This window comes from Thunnus thynnus, chromosome 18 (genome assembly GCF_963924715.1).
Source record: "Thunnus thynnus chromosome 18, fThuThy2.1, whole genome shotgun sequence".
NCBI classification, from domain to species: domain Eukaryota; kingdom Metazoa; phylum Chordata; class Actinopteri; order Scombriformes; family Scombridae; genus Thunnus; species Thunnus thynnus.
In genome coordinates, this window is record NC_089534.1 from 12,277,501 (window position 1) to 12,300,626 (window position 23,126).

The 23,126-nt window shown below is 40.1% G+C and overlaps 1 protein-coding gene across 4 annotated transcripts in view; it reads right to left on the reverse strand.

The window, feature by feature from the left end:
* Positions 1-23,126, reverse strand: part of LOC137169221 (MAM domain-containing glycosylphosphatidylinositol anchor protein 2-like) — a 182,580-nt gene that overhangs the window by 70,594 nt on the left and 88,860 nt on the right. For all 4 annotated transcript variants that reach the window (XM_067572274.1, XM_067572273.1, XM_067572272.1 and 1 more), the window contains exons 5-6: positions 20,417-20,549; positions 19,951-20,220 (exon numbers count right to left, since the gene is read on the reverse strand). In XM_067572274.1, coding sequence (XP_067428375.1) covers positions 19,951-20,220; positions 20,417-20,549 — 403 coding nt within the window. The remainder of the gene's footprint in view (positions 1-19,950; positions 20,221-20,416; positions 20,550-23,126) is intronic.

The following is a 23,126-nucleotide window of genomic DNA, read 5'->3' on the forward strand; positions in this document are numbered from 1 at the left end:
CGTCAAAATAGCCGGTGCTGCATATGTGCACTCATGCATATTTCAGAATCGCTTCCCTCCCTCCCTCCTCCACATTCAAACCTCCTTTCCTGGCATTTTATCTGACTATAAATATTGAATAGCAAGTAGGAATTCCTGTAAATCAACTACATTTGTGTACAAGAGAGATAAGTGGCCATTACTTCCCTTGGTTGTAGTAAATTTTGCTGGACAGCTGCAGTGACTAAAATGGTGCCTGTTCCCTTATGCATGGAAGGGAATCTAAAACTGGAGGTATTTTAAAAGTGACTGTGGTGAGTGTATGAGGTGAGAAGTGCAGAGTTGGGAGACTTTATCGAGAGACAGTGCGATGTCACTCTTCCTTCCCCGTTTCAGATAACCAATTCAAGTCACATGAATCTTTAACGAGCTCTGCTTGAAAACAGAACTTTCCCATTTGCTCTGGAGGTAAACTGTGGCTCCGACTATTGTTACACAATTTCCACAACATCATTAATAACTTACAAGAGCACTACTGGTATATATGTATACAAGATAAGTTTGTGAGTCTGAATTTACATATGCTCATTATAAGAGGAAGTACTGTACTGTATGTAGGCTACACGTGGTGGACAAAATATCACGAACACCAGTATAATCCAATATTAGGGCCCTGGAATAAATATTATTATAGGCCTATGTTTAAGAAGCTTAAAATTCAGTTTTTTTTCTCTATTTACTGCTGACCCTCTTAGTTACTGATGCTATGTCTGTCAAACTTTGAATCCTCACACGGCACATATGCAGTTTGCCGACAGCAAATTTTCAAGTCATGTTTTAAATAATTAGTCCTTGATTTCAGACAGATACATGACAAAAGCAGGTGTCTCATTTCTAGCTGGCCACCACCTATTTTCTGGCTGAAATGAATAATGTTTAAAGCTGACTTATTTAAAGGGAACCCTGTAAAAGGGTCTTGTGTACTTGATTGCTACATACAGTACATGATATCGTACTAAAAGCCTGAGACTAAAGCTGTCCCATACTCAAAAAGTTGGCATTCTCACCTGTCCACGTGGAAGACATGGAAATAAAGAGCAGCATTCTTCTTTTAGAATTTTTTTTATTCCAACATAACGGGTTGGCTTCTTAAGGTTTATTGTTTGTATTTTCAAATAGTATGTTTCACTTTTAACCTTATACAAGTTTAGCTGCAGTGTAAACTTCTCTATATAAGATAAAGAGCAGGACAGAGCTGCTAACATTACCCCAAACCCTGTTAGTATCCAGAACCAGCTCCCACAGAGTGAAGTAAAACTATTCTCAGTGGATATGTTATCCTGAAGTTTTTGTTTATTTGTGTGTTTGTTTTAACGCAACCTGTAATCTCACAAAATAATGATGCTCCTTGGCCTTGGAAGTACTGGGCTAGCTAAGTAGTAAGCTAGTTATCCAGACATGCTAACCTTTGCAGCTTATGTTAGAGCAGAGAAACATACTATTTAACCTATTCTTTACACTTTTGCTCTTGTAGTTTTGGTTTTGGAAAGGCTATGAGACCACTCTCTAAAGTTAGGGTTGCTAAACTATAATTGGACAATCACTGGTGAGAGGAGGGGTTAAGAGAACTGTGGAGGCAATAATACCACAAACTATGGTTGCAGAAAATAGCGAGCACTGAATCAAAACCTCTCTGTTACAGTCAACACAAATATAACATGATGAAGGTCGTGTTTAATGTTTGTACTATATGTTAAATATGAAGGGCTTGCAGCAGGATTCATTTACAACATAATGTAACTTGTTAGCACGGCTGATCTCGCAGTAGCTCCTTTGTTAGGTGCCAACTAAAGCAAGGGATCATCAATAAAATGAGCATAATTTAAACACACATCTCAGGCAACAGTGTAGACATTTTCAGCGTTACTTTTAAAAACATTGCCAGTATCACAGACACTGGGGCAAAAAATAGAACTCAACATACGCACAAACAAATCTGCATGCATTATTGATGAGTTTTGGAAGCTGGTTTCCTTTTATCATCATCAGGGCTTCCTGTCATTGAACCTTGACTGTGGCAACATGCCAAGGAGCAAAACATCGACTGTAGGAGCACTTACAGGAGCTACTTTCTTTATGGTAATATCAAAAGAGGAAATGCAGGTTCTGCTTTTGCTTATATTTGCATTATATGTCTCCTGTACCCTATTTTGCTTCAGAGATTGCATACAGTTCATCGGTGATGCAGTGCATATTGAAGGCATTCTTTTGGATCATTACCGTACATATTACAGTGTCCCCATGTTGCTTTTTTTACCGCTAACTTAAGTGCTTCTGCCTGCAGCGAGCTTGTATGAATCCCCATAGCTTGAATAGCCTGTGGGAATAATGGGTGGCCTGTACATGAAAAGCACAGATAATCACACAAAGACAAAAGCCCCAGTTGAGGCCTTCTTCTACAGAGATCTCTTACAGCAAGGATTACAATACCACCCCAGGGGAGCTTCTTAGCGGGGCAAAGTACACACAGCCCTGGCTTTACTGACTGTGATATGCACGTATGTACGCACACAATGATAAGGACACAATGGCATTACTTATGCGAACACACACATGCAGCAATACGGCAAGAAAAAAGACTTTTGAATGTCTTTTTCGCCCCATTCTTTCGATTTTAAATTTCAATTTCAATTTGGCTTTATTGGTATAAAAAGACAGTACTTACATTGCTAAAGCAAACAGATTTTAACAATAATAATAGTAATAAATGTATAACTATATGTCACAAACCCTAATATACAGGGTATTATAACTCAAATATGACAATCAATCAGTCAACAAGCAAACGAACAACAACAATCAATATGAACACAAAAAGAACAACCAGTATTTAATCTGGTGGTGTTTCACTGGATGTCCCTCAGGTTGTGGCAAGAGGCCACATATTTAGCCCCCAGTATGCAGCAATGTTGTTTTTCACCTAATGGGTATTTGCCTTTGTCCCTTTCTGATTGTATTTCAAATTCTTGATATTTGTGTAGAATTTTGGGGAAGAATAATGCTCTAATTCTGCATATTTGTCACAGTGTAGCAACAAACGTATCTCTGTCTCCACTGTTGTCTGTGTGCACAGTAAACACAGCCTGTCCTCCCTTAGCAGCCAGGTCTGTCTATGACCACCAGTCTCTATGGCCAGGCTGTGTCCACTGAGTCTGTACCTAGTCAATGTCTTTCTCAATGTCTCATCAGTCACGGTACGGTCGTTTTAGGGCCACTAAACTCTCCATTCTACTTTGAGTTTTTGTAGTGTCTTTCCAATAAGCGATGTATTTTTCTTTTTGTCTTGTTATTATTTGGTCGGGCCAGATTGTCTGTGGACTGTCGTCAAGCACTGCAAGGTTTGTAGAGGTTAGGGAACTGAGTTCAGGACCATTTGGCTGAGGGGACTCTTTTCCCAGATCGTCTCTTGGTATTTTAGGGTTTTGAGGTGGAATGTTTGAGGGTTGTTTGTTTTGAAGTGATTGTAGCATTTGATGGCTCTTTTTTCAATTTTAATTTGGAGGGGGTACTGGCCCAGTTCTGCTCAGCAGGCATTATAATATTTATATATATTAAGTGTTTCGATTGGATGTTTGTCCCAATTTGTAAAATTTAGATGTTTGCTGAGTCGTCCCCAAACTTCACTGCCATAAAGGGCAATGGGTGACTGATCTGTGTTCTAGGTCTACTGTGTTCAAATAGAATTTATAGTTGTGACCCTGATACCCAGACCTTTTTTGAAATATCATTATATTCGTCTTCTTTAGGTTCACTATCATGACCCAGGTCTGACAAAACCTGTTCAGATGATCTAAATGCTGCTGTAGGCCTTCCTTGGTAGGAGACATTAGTACTAGGTTATCTGCATACAGCAGGCACTTGACTTCTGTGTCATGTAGTTTGATATCAGGCACTGAAGATTGTTCTAGTGTTTTAACCAAGTCATTAATATAAATGTTGAATAGAGTTGGGGACAACCCTGTTTCAATCCATGTTCCTGATGAAACAAATGTTTGTTTTCTTGCCAATTTTAACAGCACATTTGTTGTTTGTGTAAAATGATTTTATTAAATCATATGTTTTACCACTGACACCCATTTCAGTTAGTTTATAGCAAAAGGCCGTCCTGCCAAATCGAATCAAATGCTTTTTTGAACTCTACAAAACATACAAAGACTTTGCCTTTGTTTTGGTTTATGTGTTTGTCAGTTAGACTGTGGAGGGCAAAGATGTTGTCTGATGCGCAGTAATTTGGGAGAAATCCAATTTGACTTTTACTCAGGATGTTGCGTTCATCAATGAAGGACATTAGTCTGCTGTTTATAATGCTGCAGGACAAGTTTACTAAATTACTGTTAACACAGATTTGTCACCATTTTTGGAAATTGGTGTGATCAGCCCTTGGCTCCAAATATCTGGGAAGATGTTTGAGGTTAGGACGATATTGAAAACTTGTAGGATAGCCAATTTGAATTTATTGTCTGAGCATTTAATCATTTCATTTAAAATGGCATCAACACCACAGGCCTTTCTGGGTTTTAGATTGTTTATTTTTTTCAAGTAATTCTTTTTCTGTAAATAGGGTGTCACAGGAATATTGATAGTCTTGAATTGCTGATTCAAGAATTTGTAATTTTTTCGTCTGGGTTATTTGTTATTTTGCTGAAAAGGTTTGCAAAGTGATTTGTCCAAATATCTCCATTTTGGATTGCTAAATTATCATTCATGGATTTGTTTAGGGTTTTCCAATTTTCCAAGAATTGATTGGATTCAATTGGTTCTTCAGTCTCTCTAGTGCATTCTCTCTGCCTTTGTCTGGTAGAGAAGAAAGACGAGTCTCACTTTGAAGCATTATCCTCCTGTCTACCCATCGGTCCATCTCATTTTTCAGTCAGTCCTGTCTGTCCATCTCTCAGCAGGCATCATACTGTGCTCTCCATTCATTCTTGCAGAGAATATCAGCATGTGGAGCTGAACTCATCTCTCAGAGCCAGATGGATGTCTCTCTAACTGCCACGCTCCTCTGCCTCATCTGCTCCACTCAAGGTTAAACACAAAAAAAAAAGGACAACGGACATTAGCATGACAACTGACATTAGCATCACATGCACTCACACACAGTACACATGTCTGTACCGTCATCCAAACACCTTTCATTTTCCTATTATCACTCCATCCATCTTCACATTAGCACCAACACATTCCCATGCATCAGCACCTTTACAAACCATGGGCACTCACACATGTCCATTCTTGTGGTGGGAAAAAAAAGGGAGTCATAAATGCTGCTCTCAACCTTCAGGCTGACCTCGGGCTTTAATTTGTGTCAAATAAGATTCGCGTGCACACACAGGCGCTGGATGCACAAACAAAACAGGCACCTGCACATGTACAGGCACACTTGTACACATACAAATACACACACAGACAGTCCTTAGGGCCGCAGCCCAAGAGACTGGCCCGCCTGTGCCAGTTCTGGCCATCCAGCCATTAAATTTGGCATTCATGAATGGAAATATATTCAGCTTTCCACCACAATTTATTCCAGAGCAAATTTGATAAGGGTCATTCACATGTTGATTCACATGCTGACAGCCAGGTTTTTACAAGGTTTTCTCTCCACTAAAAAGTCTAAATATAAACAGCGGGGAGCTCACTGAAAAAGATTGGATTTTTGCTTCTCTATAAATAACAGCAAGCTTCCAATCAGTGTTACAAAGTGTGAATGGTGGGTAGTGTGTTTGACTTTGTATTTACGCCGGCTCCAATGTGTGTATGTGTGTTGGTGTACAGAATTAGTTGTGTCTACGTTTGCAGGTCGGAATGATGGATGTTTTGGGTGTAAAAGCCTCATACCTGAATTTGTCAGGAACTCCTGGAGGAACTGTCGAAAAAATCTGACGACAACACGGCAGCGTTTGATTGGGAATCTTTGATAGCTACAGCAGTGCTCATTTCTCCACATCACACGCTGGGAAAACACATTGTTTTGCAAAAAGACGGAAAACACATGCACACAAGTAGGCTGTGTGTGCGCAGGAAGACATGAAAACAAAATGCTAGGCCAGCTGCCCATTTCAACAACACCAGCTAGAGACAGTTCTCTCAATTCACCAACTCTCCATTTGAGAACCACCTACTTGTATTTGATTCCCAACGGAGACAGTGCCAGGAATCAAGGAAGATAAACAACCGGCACAGAGTATTTTTCCATTGTTGCAGCGGATATATCACAAACTGGTGTCCTTGTCGAGGACAGAGTGGACTGAAGTGGCCGGGGAAAGCAGGGTATTGACCTGCATTTGAAGACGTGTTGCGGACCCTTAATCCATAAAAAGGATCTTGTCAGCAGGGTAATGTGGTGCCAGAAGCATGCTGGGCTGGCTGTGGAGATGGCCATGCCCTGGAAGGGAGTCTGGCTGGTGGGACAGTATGGCCGGAGAAACTACCATCTGCTGGGGAGAGATGTGTGTTTTCACACACACAGACACACAGCCCCCTTTGGCAACAGCAGTTTGAGAGGGCTTCTCAAGGACTGGAGAGGAGGGTTAATGAGCTCAGATAGGCAACGATGAGGCCACATGGTGACCCTGCAAAACATGCAAAATGAGCTCAGTGTAAGAGAACTAAATCAATTGGTATTTCATATACGACAGGTACAAAATATGCACATGAATATCGACACATGCACAGATGACCAGTATTTCTTCCCAAAACATTTCATTCACACTGTAACTCATTGCCAATTGGCTGAGCATTTTTGCATTCTTGATTTTTAACTGTTCAAGACTGTTTTGCTGTCAAAAGCCAACATATTCCGAAAATGAAATCAACATTCATAAAAGAGGAAATCAAAAGCCAAAACAGATTTGTGTCTGTGTATGTGAGACAGAGTGTGCTAATGCATACACACAGACACTCTCTCTCTCTCTCTCTCTCTCACGCACGCACACACACACACACACACACACACACACACACACACACACACACACACACACACACAAAGAGCAACTAAAGGTCTGCCTGTGCTCTAGCCTCGAGCCTGGCTTATCCTCTTTCAATTTCCCTCTTCTGCTCACTTCAAAGTATCACGTCAGTAAAAAGTTGCTTGTGTAGTTGCTACACTGTACATTTTGTGATGCACAGTTAAAAAGAATATACAATTTCCATGTTTCATTTTCATTAAAAACGCTAACCAACTAGAGAAAATGCAATATGTGAGATTTACAAGAGAACAGAGGAAAATGTCTTGCTCTTATGTAAGTCATGATGACACAGTTAGGAAGGAGATGCAGTACATTGAATTCAAGTGCCAAAACATTTATATGCTAGTATCAACTGGTACCATGACCATAAATAAATAAATTAACACTGATTACAGTGCTGCAGGTGACTAAGGAGAGTCTCCAAAATGTTTACCAATCAGGAAGCATCTCTGCCTTTTCTGACTGGTTGTACTGATCCAGAAGTCACAAGGAAATGTAGAATCATCTATGGAAAAGAGCAGTATGACCTAAAAAGTTTGAACAGTGTATCTGCTAATGGCAGTGAATCCAAAGTGTTTCCTTTGTCTTTTCAATAGACTATTATTTATCTGTAAAAAAAGAAAAAAAAAAAGAAAAAAAAAATCTGATTTACATGCTTAGAAAAGGTGGGTGAAGAAAAGGAGACAGCTTCAAACCCATTCTGGGCACTCTGCCTCCATTTTGCTCATTCACTTGGAGAGTGAGTTTTAACAGCATTCTCAAACCATTTACTTGGGAGTGGAAATGGATGTTAAAACTCTCCACCAGTGAATATGCACCAGTGTTGACACATAAAAGTCCACTATTAGAGGACTTGTGAGCCAATCAGTCGATATTAGCTTATCTTACCTATAACAAGTAACCAGTAACAAAAAATGGCAGTGCAGAAATGCTAAAGATATGTTTGAGGTAGTTTGTGAACATTGAAACCATTAAATAGTTTGTCAAAAATTAAAGTTAATTCTTTAACAGTGAAAATGTAAGAAAAAAAATACTGCATATATATATATATATAAGTAAGGGTTCCTTATCAAAAATGTTCATAATATTGGAAGACATATCAGTATCAGTGAGAACTCTCAAATATCGATATCAGTATTGGTCAGGCTATATGGACTACCCATAAACACAAGAAAACATGTCAGAGAGAAGGAAACATTACGAAAAATTAAATTCTGTCTATCAACTTTCAAAATATTATTAAGTACAAACAGTGCAATAAAATCCATATCAGTATTTCTACCAGTGCTCAGTAATATCCACCACGCTAATCATCTGGTGCATGCTGATCCCAAAATTGCATTTGCGTCAGTGACAGCTCATCAGACTCAGGAGAGCGATCCTAGTGCCACAGTGAGATGTGTGATAACATGCTGAACTCATCTCCTGTCAATTAGTGGTGTCAGTTAGGCCCCTCCCAATCTGTTGTTGTTCTTTTTTTTTATTAGTCTGTCACATAAATAAAACAAAAATGGTGCTGATTTTAGATTTATTTTGACAACAGTGTTGTAGCTTAGTCTAACTGCTTTCAAAATGATGAGATGAGACTCTGGACTTAAAATCAGACACTCTCTTTTAGTGAATGAAAAAAGTTATGCACGTTAAGTCGTGATAATGAAGTGTACACAACTTGGCTGCTAACAAGAAGAGATAACTAACGTCTTAAACACTGTTTTTCCCATTATGCTATGAGAGAATTATGGGTAGTGAAGTCCTTAAAACTATCTTCTTAACTCAAATTTATTTATATAGCACTTTTCATACAAATAGCAAGATTAAAACACAGACAAAAAAAAAAAGAAAGCGAAATAGACAACAATAAATAAAATTTTGCAAGACTTAAAATTACAACAATAAAACAATAAAGTTGTGAAAATAGAATAAAATAGAATAAAAGTCAATGAAATAAACACCAGGGATAAAATGACATAAAAACCAATGATTAAAACTTAAAAATTAAAGCTAAAATTACAACATTACTCCAAATTAAAATTGAAAGCCAGATTAACAAGACAGGTCTTTAATTTTATTTTAAAAATACTGAGAGAGCTTTCCATACTAATATCCAGAGGCAGTGTGTTCAACAGTTTAGGGGCATAAAAACAGAAGGTACTTTTATGGGGCACATAAGGAACATTTAAAAGAGAAGTGGTGGAGGACCTTAATGGTCTGGCTGGAACATAAAACGAAAGAAAATCTCTGATGTAGGGAGGAACAAGGTCATTTAAAGCTTTATAAACAAGTAAAAGAACTTGAAAATCAATTATGAAAGATACAGGTATCCAATTCAGTGTCTTAAACAGTCGGGGGATGTGATCCATTTTATTTGCTTCAGTTAAGACTCTGGCTGCAGCATTTTGAACTTGCTGTACTTTTTTATAGACTTTTTAGATAATCCAGTAAAAGGGGAATTACAATAGTCTAAAGGGGTAGTAATAAAAGTGTGAATGAGCATTTGAGCATCTCTGTGAGGTAAAAAGGTCTGACTTTGGCAATATATCTGAGATGAAAAAAGGATGTTTTAACGAGCGTGTTAAAATGAGAATTAAAATTTAAATCAGAATCTAAAATCACTCCCAAGTTTGTGACTTGTGTTTTAATCTGTTTGCTAAGACCACCAAGCATTGACTGCTGTTTTTCTAATACTGCTTTGGCTCCTCATTTCATTTTAAAAAGTTTTTATCCATCCATTAAGGCATTCAATGAGAGCATGTGCAGTGCATTGGGGTCGTTTGCCGATATAGAGATGGACAATTGTGTGTTGTCAGCATAAAAATGGTAATTGATGTGGTGATGGTTAATAATGTTTTCAAGTGGGAGCATATATAATGAAAACAATATTGGACTGAGAATGCCTCCTTGAGGAACACCATATTCAATACATCTGTCACTGATACATAAGCACCCAGGCTGACAAATAACTGTCTACCAGTTAAATAAGACTGCAACTGAGCTAAAACATGGTCATGGAGAGACCAACCCATTCTCAAGTCTGTCAATTAAAATTTTGTGGTCGATTGTATCAAATGCTGTACTGAGGCCTAAGAGAAGAAGGACAGCCATGTTGTTTGTACCCACAATAATTCTCAGGTCATTTATAACTTTCAGTAGGGCTTTCTCCGTGCTGTGGTTTGTTCGATAACCAGATTGGAGTTTCTCTAAAATGCTGTTGTTGGTTAGATGAACAAGTAGTTGATTAAAAACAATTTTCTCTAAAAGTTTACCAAGGAAAGGTAGATTAGGAATAGGTCTGTAATTGTTTAGCTCTAGATTGGTTTTCTTAGGTCTGTAATTGTTTAGCTCTAGATTGGTTTTCTTGAGGAGAGGTTTTACCACTGAGGTCTTGAAAGCTGTGGGGAAGATGCGTAAAATTAAGAGAGGAGTTCATTATACTTGTTACTTGGGAGAGGTTTTGGAAACAGGATTTAAACAGCTTGGTTGGGATACGGTCTAGAGCACAAGTGCAAGACTTCATCTTGCTAACCACTTCACATATGGCATCTTCTGACATCAAATCAACAGATGACTTCATAGATGAAGGCCCATGGGCAGGAATATCCCAGGAAGTCTGAGTGTCTGTATTTACAATGCTGGCTCTAATAGGTACTATTTTTTCTTTTAAAGAATTAAGCAAATTCTTCGCGTTTAAGAGTTGAGTTATTATGAAGACTGAGAGCAGTTGATGGATTTAGAAGACTGTCAGTTGTGGAAAAATGCACTTTGCTTTTCGCCTCTCTGCTTTTTGGCAATTTCTTTTGAGCTGACAAATAGCGGTAATTTTCCATGGTAATTTGCAAATTAATTGCCTTTTTTGATTTGTGCAGGAGAAAGTATCTAATGAGAATCTTAATTTATCATTAAAATTGTCAACAAGGTCATCAATTAGCCACTGGTGGACGGAGGAAAGGTATTCATCAGGCTTGAAAATTTGTCAAAAACTTCATTTTTAATGTTATGCTTCACATCAACAGTCTCTGGACGATCATTCGATGTAAGTAAAATGTTTTTTTATCATTACTGGTACGAACAATGGACATAAAATCTTAAACTCAGAAAAGAAGTTTTTGTCATCTTAATGGGGCCGATAGACAGTCACAGTGAGAACAGGTTGGTGTGCTTTGATAATTGTTGCTAAGTATTCAAATGTTGGAAAATTGCAAAAAGAACATTGAGAATATTTTTTAAAAAATAATGGCGATCCCACCCCCTCTTTTATTTTGTCTAATAGAGTATAAAAAAGTGAAATTAGGAGGAGAAGACTAACAAAGTATCTGAAGCAGCTGAAGTAAGGCTTAAGTTATAAATAAAAAGCTAAGACCATGTTCAGAAATAAAATCATTAATATAAAACGTCTTGCTAGGGGGATCTAATATTCAAAAGTGCTAACCTTATCAGCTCGGGTCTGGGCCTCACTGGGAGTGACTGTGTCAGACCAATTTTCACCATGTTGCATGCGTTTCTGCCATAATGAGGGATTGGTGTGACATTAAGGTGTGAGGCTGAGCTGTTGTGAAGAGCACTCTGGTATTTTTTTATGCTATTACGACAGCTAACTATAACAGGAATGGAGAATATGTCACTATTCACAGCTGTTGAAGTGTGGTAGGAACAGGTGGGTATTTTTATGGATTGACATTGCAAAATGACTGAACCACGACTGATTCCTACATGATGTGTATGTTTCCATGGTTTACAGGACTTCAGTGTGAGTTCTCTATTGTAGGCGAATAGTTTTTTACCTTCTCTGTTGAGATGAAGTCTATCCCCTGCAAAGAGGTAAGTTCGCTTCCAAAAAACACAGAAGTTATCCAGGAATTCCCATTGCATGGCACAGTCCTTTAAGCCAGATATGCAGCTGGCACATCCAGCTGAATTTCACATCTCCAAACCGAGGAGAAGGCATGGGTCCAGAAATAACAAACCGTCTGCCAGACTCCAGGACAGTGTCAGTCAGAGTTTTAAAGTCATCCTTCAACTTTTCAGATTGCTGAAGCTTAATATCATATGATCCAACATGTGAGACCAATGAGGTGGAGCAGCAGCAGTTCATGGAGCACTGAATTAATGTGTAGTACCTGAGCCCTGGGATAGCAAAAGGTTTCAGTGTTAGGACAGTAGACATGCCGAACCATGAGACTCCTAAGCCTACAATGAGACAGGAGGGAGAGGGGGACACATTAAGAGTGTCCCCTCGAGTTCCTCTTCCCAAGGAGGGAACCACAGTCCTGAGATGCACATCCGTACTCTGCCTGCTTTGCCTGGGTGGAAGACAGCGTGTGTCAGCAGAAGCCATGGAGATATCCGCTGGGTGGACTGGAGCATCCACAGGCAGAGCCCTGTAGCGGTTTAAGAGGCTGAGAGCTGGCAGTGAATCACTTGGGATGCTCTTCTCACAGTTTCTAACCACCACTTCGGACCATAGTCCTCAGCTCTTTCCGACAGATCAGGTGATATCAGAACACCAAGTTCATTCCAACACAGTGTGTTCTGCTTTGAATCCTGCACAGTTAGACGTCTGGTGGGAGGGTCTGCCCAGTTCACTTTCCTTGGCAGTGTTACCATGACTCTTTGTTGGTCAGAGATTGGATTTCCATCACTCTGTTTTTGACAAACTGTTTCCACCTCTGGGCAGAGCTGCGTATCCAATGTAGCACTATCACTGAGTCTGTCCAAAGTCTGTTGTGCCCTGTCTATTTGCAGTGCTTTCATAAGGGACCTGCCAATACCCTTTCAACAAATCAAAGTTACTCACAAACTTGATCTATGCAGTCCTCCATGCACGGTAGCGTGCATTACATTACACAGCTGAGTAGCTTTCCTGAGGTCAGGAGTTGCAATGACGTAATTCTGCCTAGACAATTTATTCACAATAGAGTATGGACTCACAAATTTTGCCAGAAAAAGAGAACTCACAATAGGGAGAAGAGCCAAACCTGATCTCCAGGGCTAAACTCACAACGTTCCGCTCTGCAGTCATGAAGTTTTTTCATTTTTGACTGTGCACTTGCCAATTTCTCTCATGCTAACTCACCCGCTGCATGAAGGCGCTGCCTAAACCCATTCACATAATCCAAAAGATTCACAAGCAGGTCAGCCTCTTTCCAATGTGCCTTTAAAGCCACAAGTGGGCACACTGTGCCCAAACACAAGGTCATTTGGACTGAACCCTGTGCTCTCCTGTATTACCTCTCTAACGGACAGCATAAGCCATGACAAACCATCTTCCCAGTCTCGGTCCATCTCTGTACAGTATGCACGCAGCAGAGATTTGAGTGTCTGGTGACACCGCACCATGTGAGAAGTAAAGTTAGAACCTTGATCACTCTGCACTACTGACGGGATGCCAAAAATAGAAATGAGCTGAATTAGCGCCTTCACTACAGACTTTGTAGTTATTGTATGTAATGGATAAGCAGCAGGACACCTTGTGCTCTGACACATCACAGACAACAAATGCAAGCTGCCAGCCTTAGTGTGGGAGAGGGCCCACACAGTCTATGATCAAATAATCATACCCTAATGATCCACCTGCAGGGTGAATGGAGAGACAGGTGAACCACACAGCACTGCAAAATGAAGAAGACTCAGGGGTCATCACAACATCCCAGAATGCATGCAGCTGCTTGTCAATCTGTGCATCCTCACTGAGCTGAATCTGCATGGTCTTGGTCATGCTGGGCACTGCTACTGGGCCCTGCACTGCCCATCCAAAGGTGCTCCCTACTGCTACCAGAATCTTTGTCAGTCTCTCTACGTGGCCTGATACTATCTGCCAGTAGTAGTGTCAATTAGCACAGGAAGTTCAGGGTTGTCATCTCCAGGGAAGTCTGAGAGTAGTATCATTCTCCAGGCTGAGCTTCACTATGTTGTGCTGCACTGCTGTTGGAGCCAAATGTATGGAGGTTGAATGTCCCTTGACTAATGACTGGTAGCTTCAGTGCCTTCACCACATTCTCATGCACAAAGCTTCTCTGACTGCCTCCATCTAGCAAGCAACGGACTGTCTTCCTACCTGCAGGGTCTACTACCCATATTTTGGCAGTTTGTAGCAGCACAATGTTCTCGCTGTTAGACTTCATCTTCTCTGCTTGGGGAATTACTGAGGAAATGAAAGTGTCAGAGACCGTAAGTGGGTGTGCCTCATTTTCCTCTCAAATGGCTATGTGACGCCTGCCTCCACATGTTACACATGACATGAACTTTACCCTGCAGAACCTTGCAATATGTTTAGGTCCTAAACTTACAAAGCACCTGCCTAGCCTCTTTAGCTTCTCCTTACATGCCACAACCTTGTGGTCTGGACATTTCTCAGATCTGTGTTCAGTACTATCACAGAACAGACAATTTTGTGTCTTCTGGCTAGACATGTGCAGTGCAGCTGCAGATGCCATGCTCAGTTTCTTTAGTTTCATGTCACTGGAGGAGTATGATTTGCTACATGGCTTGTGAGCAGACTGGCTCTCTCTCTGATTGTATGATCTCATCATTTGCTAAGCTCTCTCTCTACTCTGAACCTCCTTCTGCAGGAACCTAAGAACATCAGCACCTTCCATTCATCATCTTCTCTTCTTAGACGGCTATAATCAAGAGCCATGTCCTCTGGCGTCATCTGTCGCAGTATTGGGCATAGCGTGCTTCTGTATGTAACTAATACTACTCCCAGTGACTCTAGGCTCCTAATCTGAATTTCACATTCATCATATATCTGCCTCAGTGCAAAAACATCGGATGATTTCTTCACAGGAGTGAGATTCAGTAGCTTTGGCATGTGCACATTTACAATGAGATCCTTCCCTCCAAATCTGTTTTGGAGTATTAACTGCAGCATCATAATTGCTGTCTGTTAGGATGAGTCCTGCTACTGTTTTTGCTGGCCCTGTCAGGTAAGTTTTCAATAAGGTAAATTTCTCTCTCTTGCAAAAGGCATAATTGCTATGAATTGCAGTCTCATACTAGCTCCAAAATTCCTGCTACAAACTTACATCTCCATTGAATTTCTCAATCATCAGCTTCGGCAACTTAACTGATGGATTGATGTGCTGAGATCTGGCAGAATTTGCACTAGCATCACTTAGATGAACAGGCAGGGAGTTGTCTACTAACAGTCTCCTGTGCCCTGAGCATTTGGTGAGCTGGTGTCTGTGTATTCCTCGTTGAGTTCAATCTCCACCTCCACGTCTTCCAATGAAGTGTGTTCTTTCATCTGTCAGTCAAGTTCACACAAGCTGTCCTCATTTGCTGACAATACAGCCGGGTGACACAAAACATGTCATCTGGCCGACTTTGGAGATCTGTCTTAGACTACAAAAATATCATACTATTAATACTTTAAAATATCAGCATATTTGGTAGAAAACTAGCTTCATGATACAAGGCTGAATATCGCGCTCTTGAATCAAACACAACAGAGTGTGGAGGAGGAAGCGACCACCCGAGCTATGGTTCAGTGGCAGCCAAAAGAGAGACACCACAGCCAGAGAGGTGCCGCAGCATCAATTGGTGTCTGGTGAGAATCGTCAGAAAGAATGGAGACAGAACTGAAAACTCCTGCACAACAGCGACTGTGTGTTACCTGTAAGTTTTGCAGCTGCGTTCAGCTTGAGCACTAAGGTCCCGGTTCCTTGTCGTCTGTCATTTGGTTGCAGTTTTTCACCACTTTGTCCACAATTGTTTCCCAAACCAAGCTGAAATGAAGACGGCAGACTTGGAGGTTTTTTGAATGTCCATCAGCAGCTCTGGCAGCATTCTGGCTTGTGTAGCCTACAGCTCTCGGTAAGTTTGCAATGATCCCCATAACTAACTCCAGTGCACCATTTGTTTTATGATCCTTGCACACCGGTACGATATAGCCAGACTTGATGAGGAAAAACATTTTGTAAATGAAAATAAGCCTCAGTAAAGTGATATAATGCTGCTCTCTAACTTTGTCTCTGCGAACCAGCCGCTCTGCTGGGAAACCCACCTGCCTTCCGTAAACACATCAAGTAGTGAATTGGATGGGACCGAGTGCAATGCATTATGGTTGTTGTAGGATTCCCCCTTAAGATTGATATGGGGAATCTACAGCCTTTTTCTCAGTTTTCTCCTGTCATAGGGCACCAATTTCAAAAATAATTGCACATTTCTACTACATAGGTGACCTAGTTTTAAGAAATCACCATATCCGCAGCAGTGAAGTTTCCCTTTAAGTATGCTGATCCAAAATTTGCACTTAGTGAGATGGTGTGACAGTTTGTCAGACGGAGGAGTTTTTTTGTTGATTAGATGTCATTTATGTCTCTTCACTCTGTTGTCTATAACTATTGATTCAACAACTTCACTGACAGCAGTCGTTGTTCATCAGTCTCATGAGAAGGATTCTAAAGTATTTTCTATTTTTATTGATCCTCAAGGTGCTCTGTCTCCTATTGATGAATTATGTTCTTAAATCACCTTTGTATTTACTGACTGGCTGATTTTTTTTCATACCAAATTTAGACAGAGATGTGGGATGACTTGTTTTATTGCCTTTTGTTGGAACATTTAAATCATTTTACCACATTGAGTCATACTGATATCGGTGATGACTTGATTGCTTGAGGCCTTCAGGAAAATACACCACGCTATCAATATCCATCTCTACACAAAGGCTGTTTGTCATTGCCTTGTAATTGAAAGTTTCATGAAAGATATGATAAACCCAATATGCAGAACTTCACCAATGACTGTATGAAAACGTCTAAGAACTAACGTTTATGTAACAGGTGCATGGTCAAGTAGCCAGTAAGATGTATTAGGCTTTTGTATCTGGCCCGATGGAGCTGAATGGTTGCAGCCTGCACAGATTGAATTCTTGTTTTTCCATAAAGCCCTGCACTGCCTAACAAATCAATGGTTCTGTACCCTGCAGCCTTATATGTCACACAGCAATGTGTATATGTTGATACAGCATATATATTTAAGAAGGACAGAGAATCTTTTTTTTACCAACATCCCATATGAGTACCATTCTGAGCTCAAGACATATGACACATCAACGAGAGTGTGATATTTATTGCAGTGATTGCCAGTGGTGAATGTGATCTGACTTATTTGCTCCCACGGGACACCTGACACCTTCTCTCTGATGTAAGCCTATCAATTCTGAAGTCCTCGACTATATGGGCACTGTCACAATACGGAGAAGGGGTTTATCTGTCAGGGGGGCCATCAGAAATGATTTTTGATGATTTGATTTTCTTCCCAGAGAGTATATGGCTGAATAAATAAAGGCTTCCAACCAGGTTAAGCACCAAGGCGACCTGATGATGGAGCTGTGGCATAATCTCTGAAATGAAAGGAGCAAACTCTGTGAGAAACTAACATTTCAGAGCCTCAAACTGAGCCAATCCGCTCAATAAACTCTCATTTAAAAGTCTTCCATTTGTGTGTGTATGATGTTCTCTGGAAAGTTGGAATGTAAACAGAATAAGCTTGTCGCATTTAGATCATGCCATGAATGCTGTTTGGTTGTAAGGCTTCCACTAATTAATGCATCTTTTTTTTCACCTGTTAGAAGTTCCTGCGTTTCTGCACTCAGGGCATCGGGATCCTCTGTTATGTCACAGATGAAAGCCTAGTCACACACACCACCCTTAATCCTCGAGCTTAGTAATAGCAGTCGATTTAGGAGTATGAAAGTCAATTTCCCCATGCATCATGTCGCATCTGTGCAGGTCTTATAGCAAAACAGCTTTTCTTTACAGATGGTAAAATTGCCTGTCTTCAGTATTAGCCTTTTTTGGAGTTTTTCAGCATTTTATTGTACTTATCACATGCCAGGTTCATAACTAAAAGCCCTCAGTACCACACAGGTATCCTTCACCTTCCAGGTATCCGGTTTGACAGTAAAATATCAATACAAGCATCAAAAAAGTGTTACTTTGATAATATTTTCTTGATAATGGCCAAACAGTCGACAATGGCCTTCGCCCTGCTGTTCTTGTTTATTTGGTGTCAACCACTCTTTGAATCAGTGTATTATTAATTATTGGTTTCACACTCTTTTGCCTCTAGCATTGCCCTTCACTGTATTTAAGTGGCCAGCCAGTAATAACTATGAAATCTGCTACTTTGTGTGTTTGTAAGGTCCAACTGTAAGTGCATATTCAAGTCTGAAGGACATTCAGACGTTAACATCCTTCAGACTGGAATGCAAATAAATCAAATCTAAACTCTATAAACAAACTTTCAACACCATGCACTGCAATCCGGTTTCAATGATTCATCTCTTAAAAAATTAATAAAACATGGGCACAGTCATACAGCATGTGCACTCTTAAAAAAGGCTTTACCACCATCCTCAGGCAGCAAAGAGGGAATTCACACAAAATTTGAAGCCTGGGGTACAGTTAATCCATATTATATATAGTGGATCTATTTATTATTCCATGGCACATGTGCACATTTATAATTTTGCATTAAAGAGTTTTTCTCCCCTTTAGTGTTGTCCCTGGAAAAGCTTTCTGTGTCCCCAACTTCACCTTTCATTGAACCCATAATTCAACCATTCAATCATTTCTTTTCATTTCTATTCCACCATAAACTATTCCTGTCCATGGCCACTACACACTCTGCCTGTATGGAGTCCTAAAGTGTTCAATATTAAATAAATAAATAAGACATTATGAAATTTTACTTCGTAACTCTGCAAAGTGACTGATGAGAATTAAGCCAGAGACATGACATGACTGTTAATGTATAATGTGACCTTGTTTCTGTTTGTTACACTGACTGCTTCGCTATTTCTTTCTTGTAAGAATCATGTGTAGTGTGTCTTCATGTTTTGGTGAGCCAAAGACAATTTTCCACCCTGGTACACAATAAAGATATATTCTATTCTACAATTATACTGTATATAATCATTATTTAATAAATTATTTAATTATTCAAACTCAAGTCTTTACATGACAACTGAACATTTTGATTTTATTATTGAAATGTTTATTTCAAATTCCTCTTTTCAGGAGTCTGTTTGTATTTTATAATGTTACTTTTTGAAAGTGGTGTTTTGAGCATGCACTCTGGCAGTTTCAGAGGGCTCAACAACTGCTACCAAATTTAGCCAGCTAGCTCCTGTTAGCGAGAGGAGGAATTCTGAATCAACTGACTCAAGGCTGCTGCTGTAAATAAACACAGTATTCAGACACAGTAACTAACTTCTGCTTTTAATCAGCTTAAGACACCTGCACATGCTACTTAACTAGCCAGCTAACTAGTTCAGTTGGCTTGTAGGCCTACGCTTGGATTATTACTCAGCATCAAAGTGAAGAGCCAGGGGTAGCAGCAGCTAGCTGGTTAAATCAGAACTACCTCAGCAGTGTTTTGATGCTAAAGCTCTACAGACAGATTTGGTTTTGGTTTTTGTAGTTAACAGGAGCTGGCTAACTAACCAGGAGCTAGCTAATAACTAATCTTACAGCTGCTGTGCTTGCTAATAGAAGCTAAGGGCATGTGATTGGCTGAAAGGTGAGGGGCGGGCACTGATGACTACTCCGCTGTCATGTAAAGTGACATTATGATATAAAAACAGACACATTTGGGTTTTTTTTATCTTAAATTCTCATGTCAGACTGTGTATCATATGGTACGCCAACCTATAGAGCCCTGAAGGGTAGTGCAGGCAGGGACTGAAGTCAGGATAAGGCTGTTGGTTGTATATGAAAACCATAAATTATTTAAAAAAACAGAATTATGGACATTTCACATTGAGTGGAGTTTTGTTAATTTAATAAATTATCTCACAACTTCATTGTCCTTTCATATATTTTACTCTATTTATTCATATTATTTATTTATGTATTTATTTCATCATTCCTCCTTTATTAATTTAATATTAAACACTTTGGGGCTCAGTATATTTGGTCATGCAGTCATGCCTTCTCACCTCGCACCACGATGGTGGTGGACTTCTTGGCAGGGTTTCCCACATTGTTGCTGGCCACGCAGCTGTAGACCCCTGCCTCATCTGAAGAGATGGCCGGTAGTGTAAGCGTGCCCCCCTTCACCACGCTCCTCTGTGGCAGGCTGTCGTTACTGCTGACCCAGGTGAGGATGGGGGGCGGCTCCCCACCTGTGGTGATGCACACCAAGGATACCGTCTGGCCAGGATTCACCACAATTGGATCCTCCACCAGCAGCTTGATGGAGGGCGAGGCTGTGGAGGAAGAGCCATATAAGACCGTTGAAAAACTGAGCACAACTTCATTTTTTTCCCCATGCCTGCCCAACATTTATTAGAGCGCCTTTATTGAATTTGCCATTTTCAAATTGCAATCTGATTAGAACATAATCAAAAACAGCAATTTCGTCTATAAATTTATCATTCAGAAAAGTCAGTAGTCTTAGAGTACCTGTTTTATTGGTGAGTTTGAAGATAACACTGCGATCAGTGATCCCACACACGTTTCTTACTGAGGCAATGCAGCTGTAGTTGGCATAGTCCTGAGGACGTAGGTTCTTCAGCTTCAAAATCTTCGTTTCCCCCTGCAGCTCAGACCAAACCAACACTGGTATGCAAATGTGTGAAAAAATATCAACATAATCAAGTAAAAGAAATGCAAAAAACTAGGTACTGAGAGAGAGATGACAAAGGCCAAGCAGCTCCAAAGAAAGGTCACAGAGATGAATATGTATATGGTTTTAATGAAGCCAAAAGTGAAAAAAGGTAGCAGAGTTCGAGAAAATTACTGTAAAAAAATGTGGGGGTATTTTTCGAGAAAATTAATGTGTCAACTTGCTCAATACGAGTTTGTGGATTACCCTCCACTCAATGGCCCTGCGCTATTTTCACCATTCAGCAAGAGAAATATGGATGGGCTCAGTGGGGGATCTCTCCACAGAAACGGCTATCTCGTTGAGAATGTGTGTTTGATTCCAGCCGGGCCTGTCAACCGCTAACCCCACCCAGAAGGCTATGATGAAGATGTGAACCTTTGATCTGGCTGACTCCGATGTGCAGGGGTGAGGGTGGGGGTGGGATTAAAACATGAGTCAACTGCATGCTGCGGCAGTCCACACAACATGGCAGTCACTCATTTCTTTCAATCCCTTTCATATCCAATGTGGCTCATGGATAACTTAATTGTATTAGATTAGCCATGGACCCCACACTATACTTCCTTTCTTTCTTTGTCACCTCCTCTGCTTCAGAGCAGATATCAGCAGATGAGGTCTGTGGTTTTCGGAGTGCAAGCTTTACTCACAGCGAGCGGAGGGGGGGGTGGCAGATTGGAAGGAAAATCTATTTGGAAAATGCAAGGGGCAGAGAAAGGAATGTAAAGGACAAACACATTAAATACAATTGGACGGGGGGATTGATGGCCATATTGATGGGGAAATTGAACGCTGAAGTACATAAGAGCTTCAAGACCGGGTCTTAGGACTGTTGCAAGGAGGAGGAGGAGGAGGAGGAGGAGTATACTGTCACTGCAAGGTGAAAAATTTTTATCTCCAGCTTCATTTTCATGTTACTTTATTCTGGGGATGCAGAATCACAACCAATTGGAAACATAACATAAGAGATGGATAAAAGTAAGGGCATTTTTCACAGCTAGAAGCAGGGAAATGTGTTAACTACATGGAAGCCAAGAAAATAAGCTATAGAAAAATGTCATAATTGACACAGCTGGATGATGGGCATCGTGTTGCTAGCTGGGCTTTAAATGGTTACCTCTTTGAGACAGACAACTTGCTCTAAGTGAACATCACACCGCAAGAAAACATGAAACCCCATCGTAAACATCCAAAGGTATCGACAACTGTAACAAGGTGAGATGAGAGATGAGAGAAGAGAAATGGCTCCATTATATACCTTCAATAACTGTTATTCCCTGACACTTTTTGAGGAGAATTATGAAGTGAGAGGTGGTGGAGAAAGTAACAGACAGCAGAAAGGACAGGGTTTCTGGGCCTCACTTAATTAGTTTTCCATACAGAGTTTGAAATGCCACCTCTGCATTCCTACAGTGTCTGTGGGAATTAAAAAAAAAAACCTTTGGTAAGCTGATAAAAGCTGCTAGGGACACTGGAGTGAAGCTGGAATGAAGAGTAATAGAGGCAGTAAGGTATAGAGACAAACTTAATTCACCAATTAACTTGGCAAAAGCGGAGGCCTGACTGGACTTAAATGGGCACTACTTGACCCAGTGGACTAGATTTGGGTCACTTATGAATTTGTAACTCGGTTGCCTGTAGATACTCCAGGCAAGTTCAGATATACTGTTGAAAAATAATGCTATAAGCCATTTATATTAGTGAATTACTATGAGTTTGGTTAGGATTTATTTGGGGTTATACTCACACAAAGCTAATCTCTGGGTTTAGGTTGTGCTCAAATTTTCAGACCCAATTAAAGCTTTAATAGAGGGCAAGATGAAGGAGCGAGGGGAAGGAGCAAAGATGTATGAAGAACAGGATGGAGAAACAAGGAGTGTCTGATGAGGCCCAGTTGCGCAGCTTCCTCAGCCTCCTTCACCCACTCCATTAGTTCCCAGCCATCTTTCTCCATTTGGCCAAACATCAATTTCACTTCCTTTTTTCTCTCTCTGTTCCTTAAGCCTCTTTTCCACTCTCGCATGTCCTTTTTTTCCCTTTTCTCGTAGATTTCCTTTCTCTCTGCCACCCGATTCAACACACAAATCACATTCAATTCAATCAATTCAAAGACTACAATTCCCTTACTAGTGACAGAACAATCTCAATCAGTTCTTTGTTGACTGCACAAGATCCTTTTCAGAAACAAAGCTTCTCAATTTTCAAATTGTAAAGAAAGAAAATCCACTTGCTCAGTTGAGGGAACTGAGAAGAGAACTCAAATCTTTCTGTGTCTGCAATTTTTTTTTTTTTTATCAATATGCATGTAACTTTGTGAAAGTGGGTTAGTGAAACTGATACTGCTATTCATAGTTGGCTGGGTAATGAGTACAACTTTTACTGTCCTGTAGCCAAACAAGGGGGTAGTAAGATTAGGGGTAGGTTTTTGAAAACAAAACAAAACAAAAAAAGATTATAAATCCACAATCTTGCATTTTCAGCAATGGATGACAGCGCTATAAAGTAACC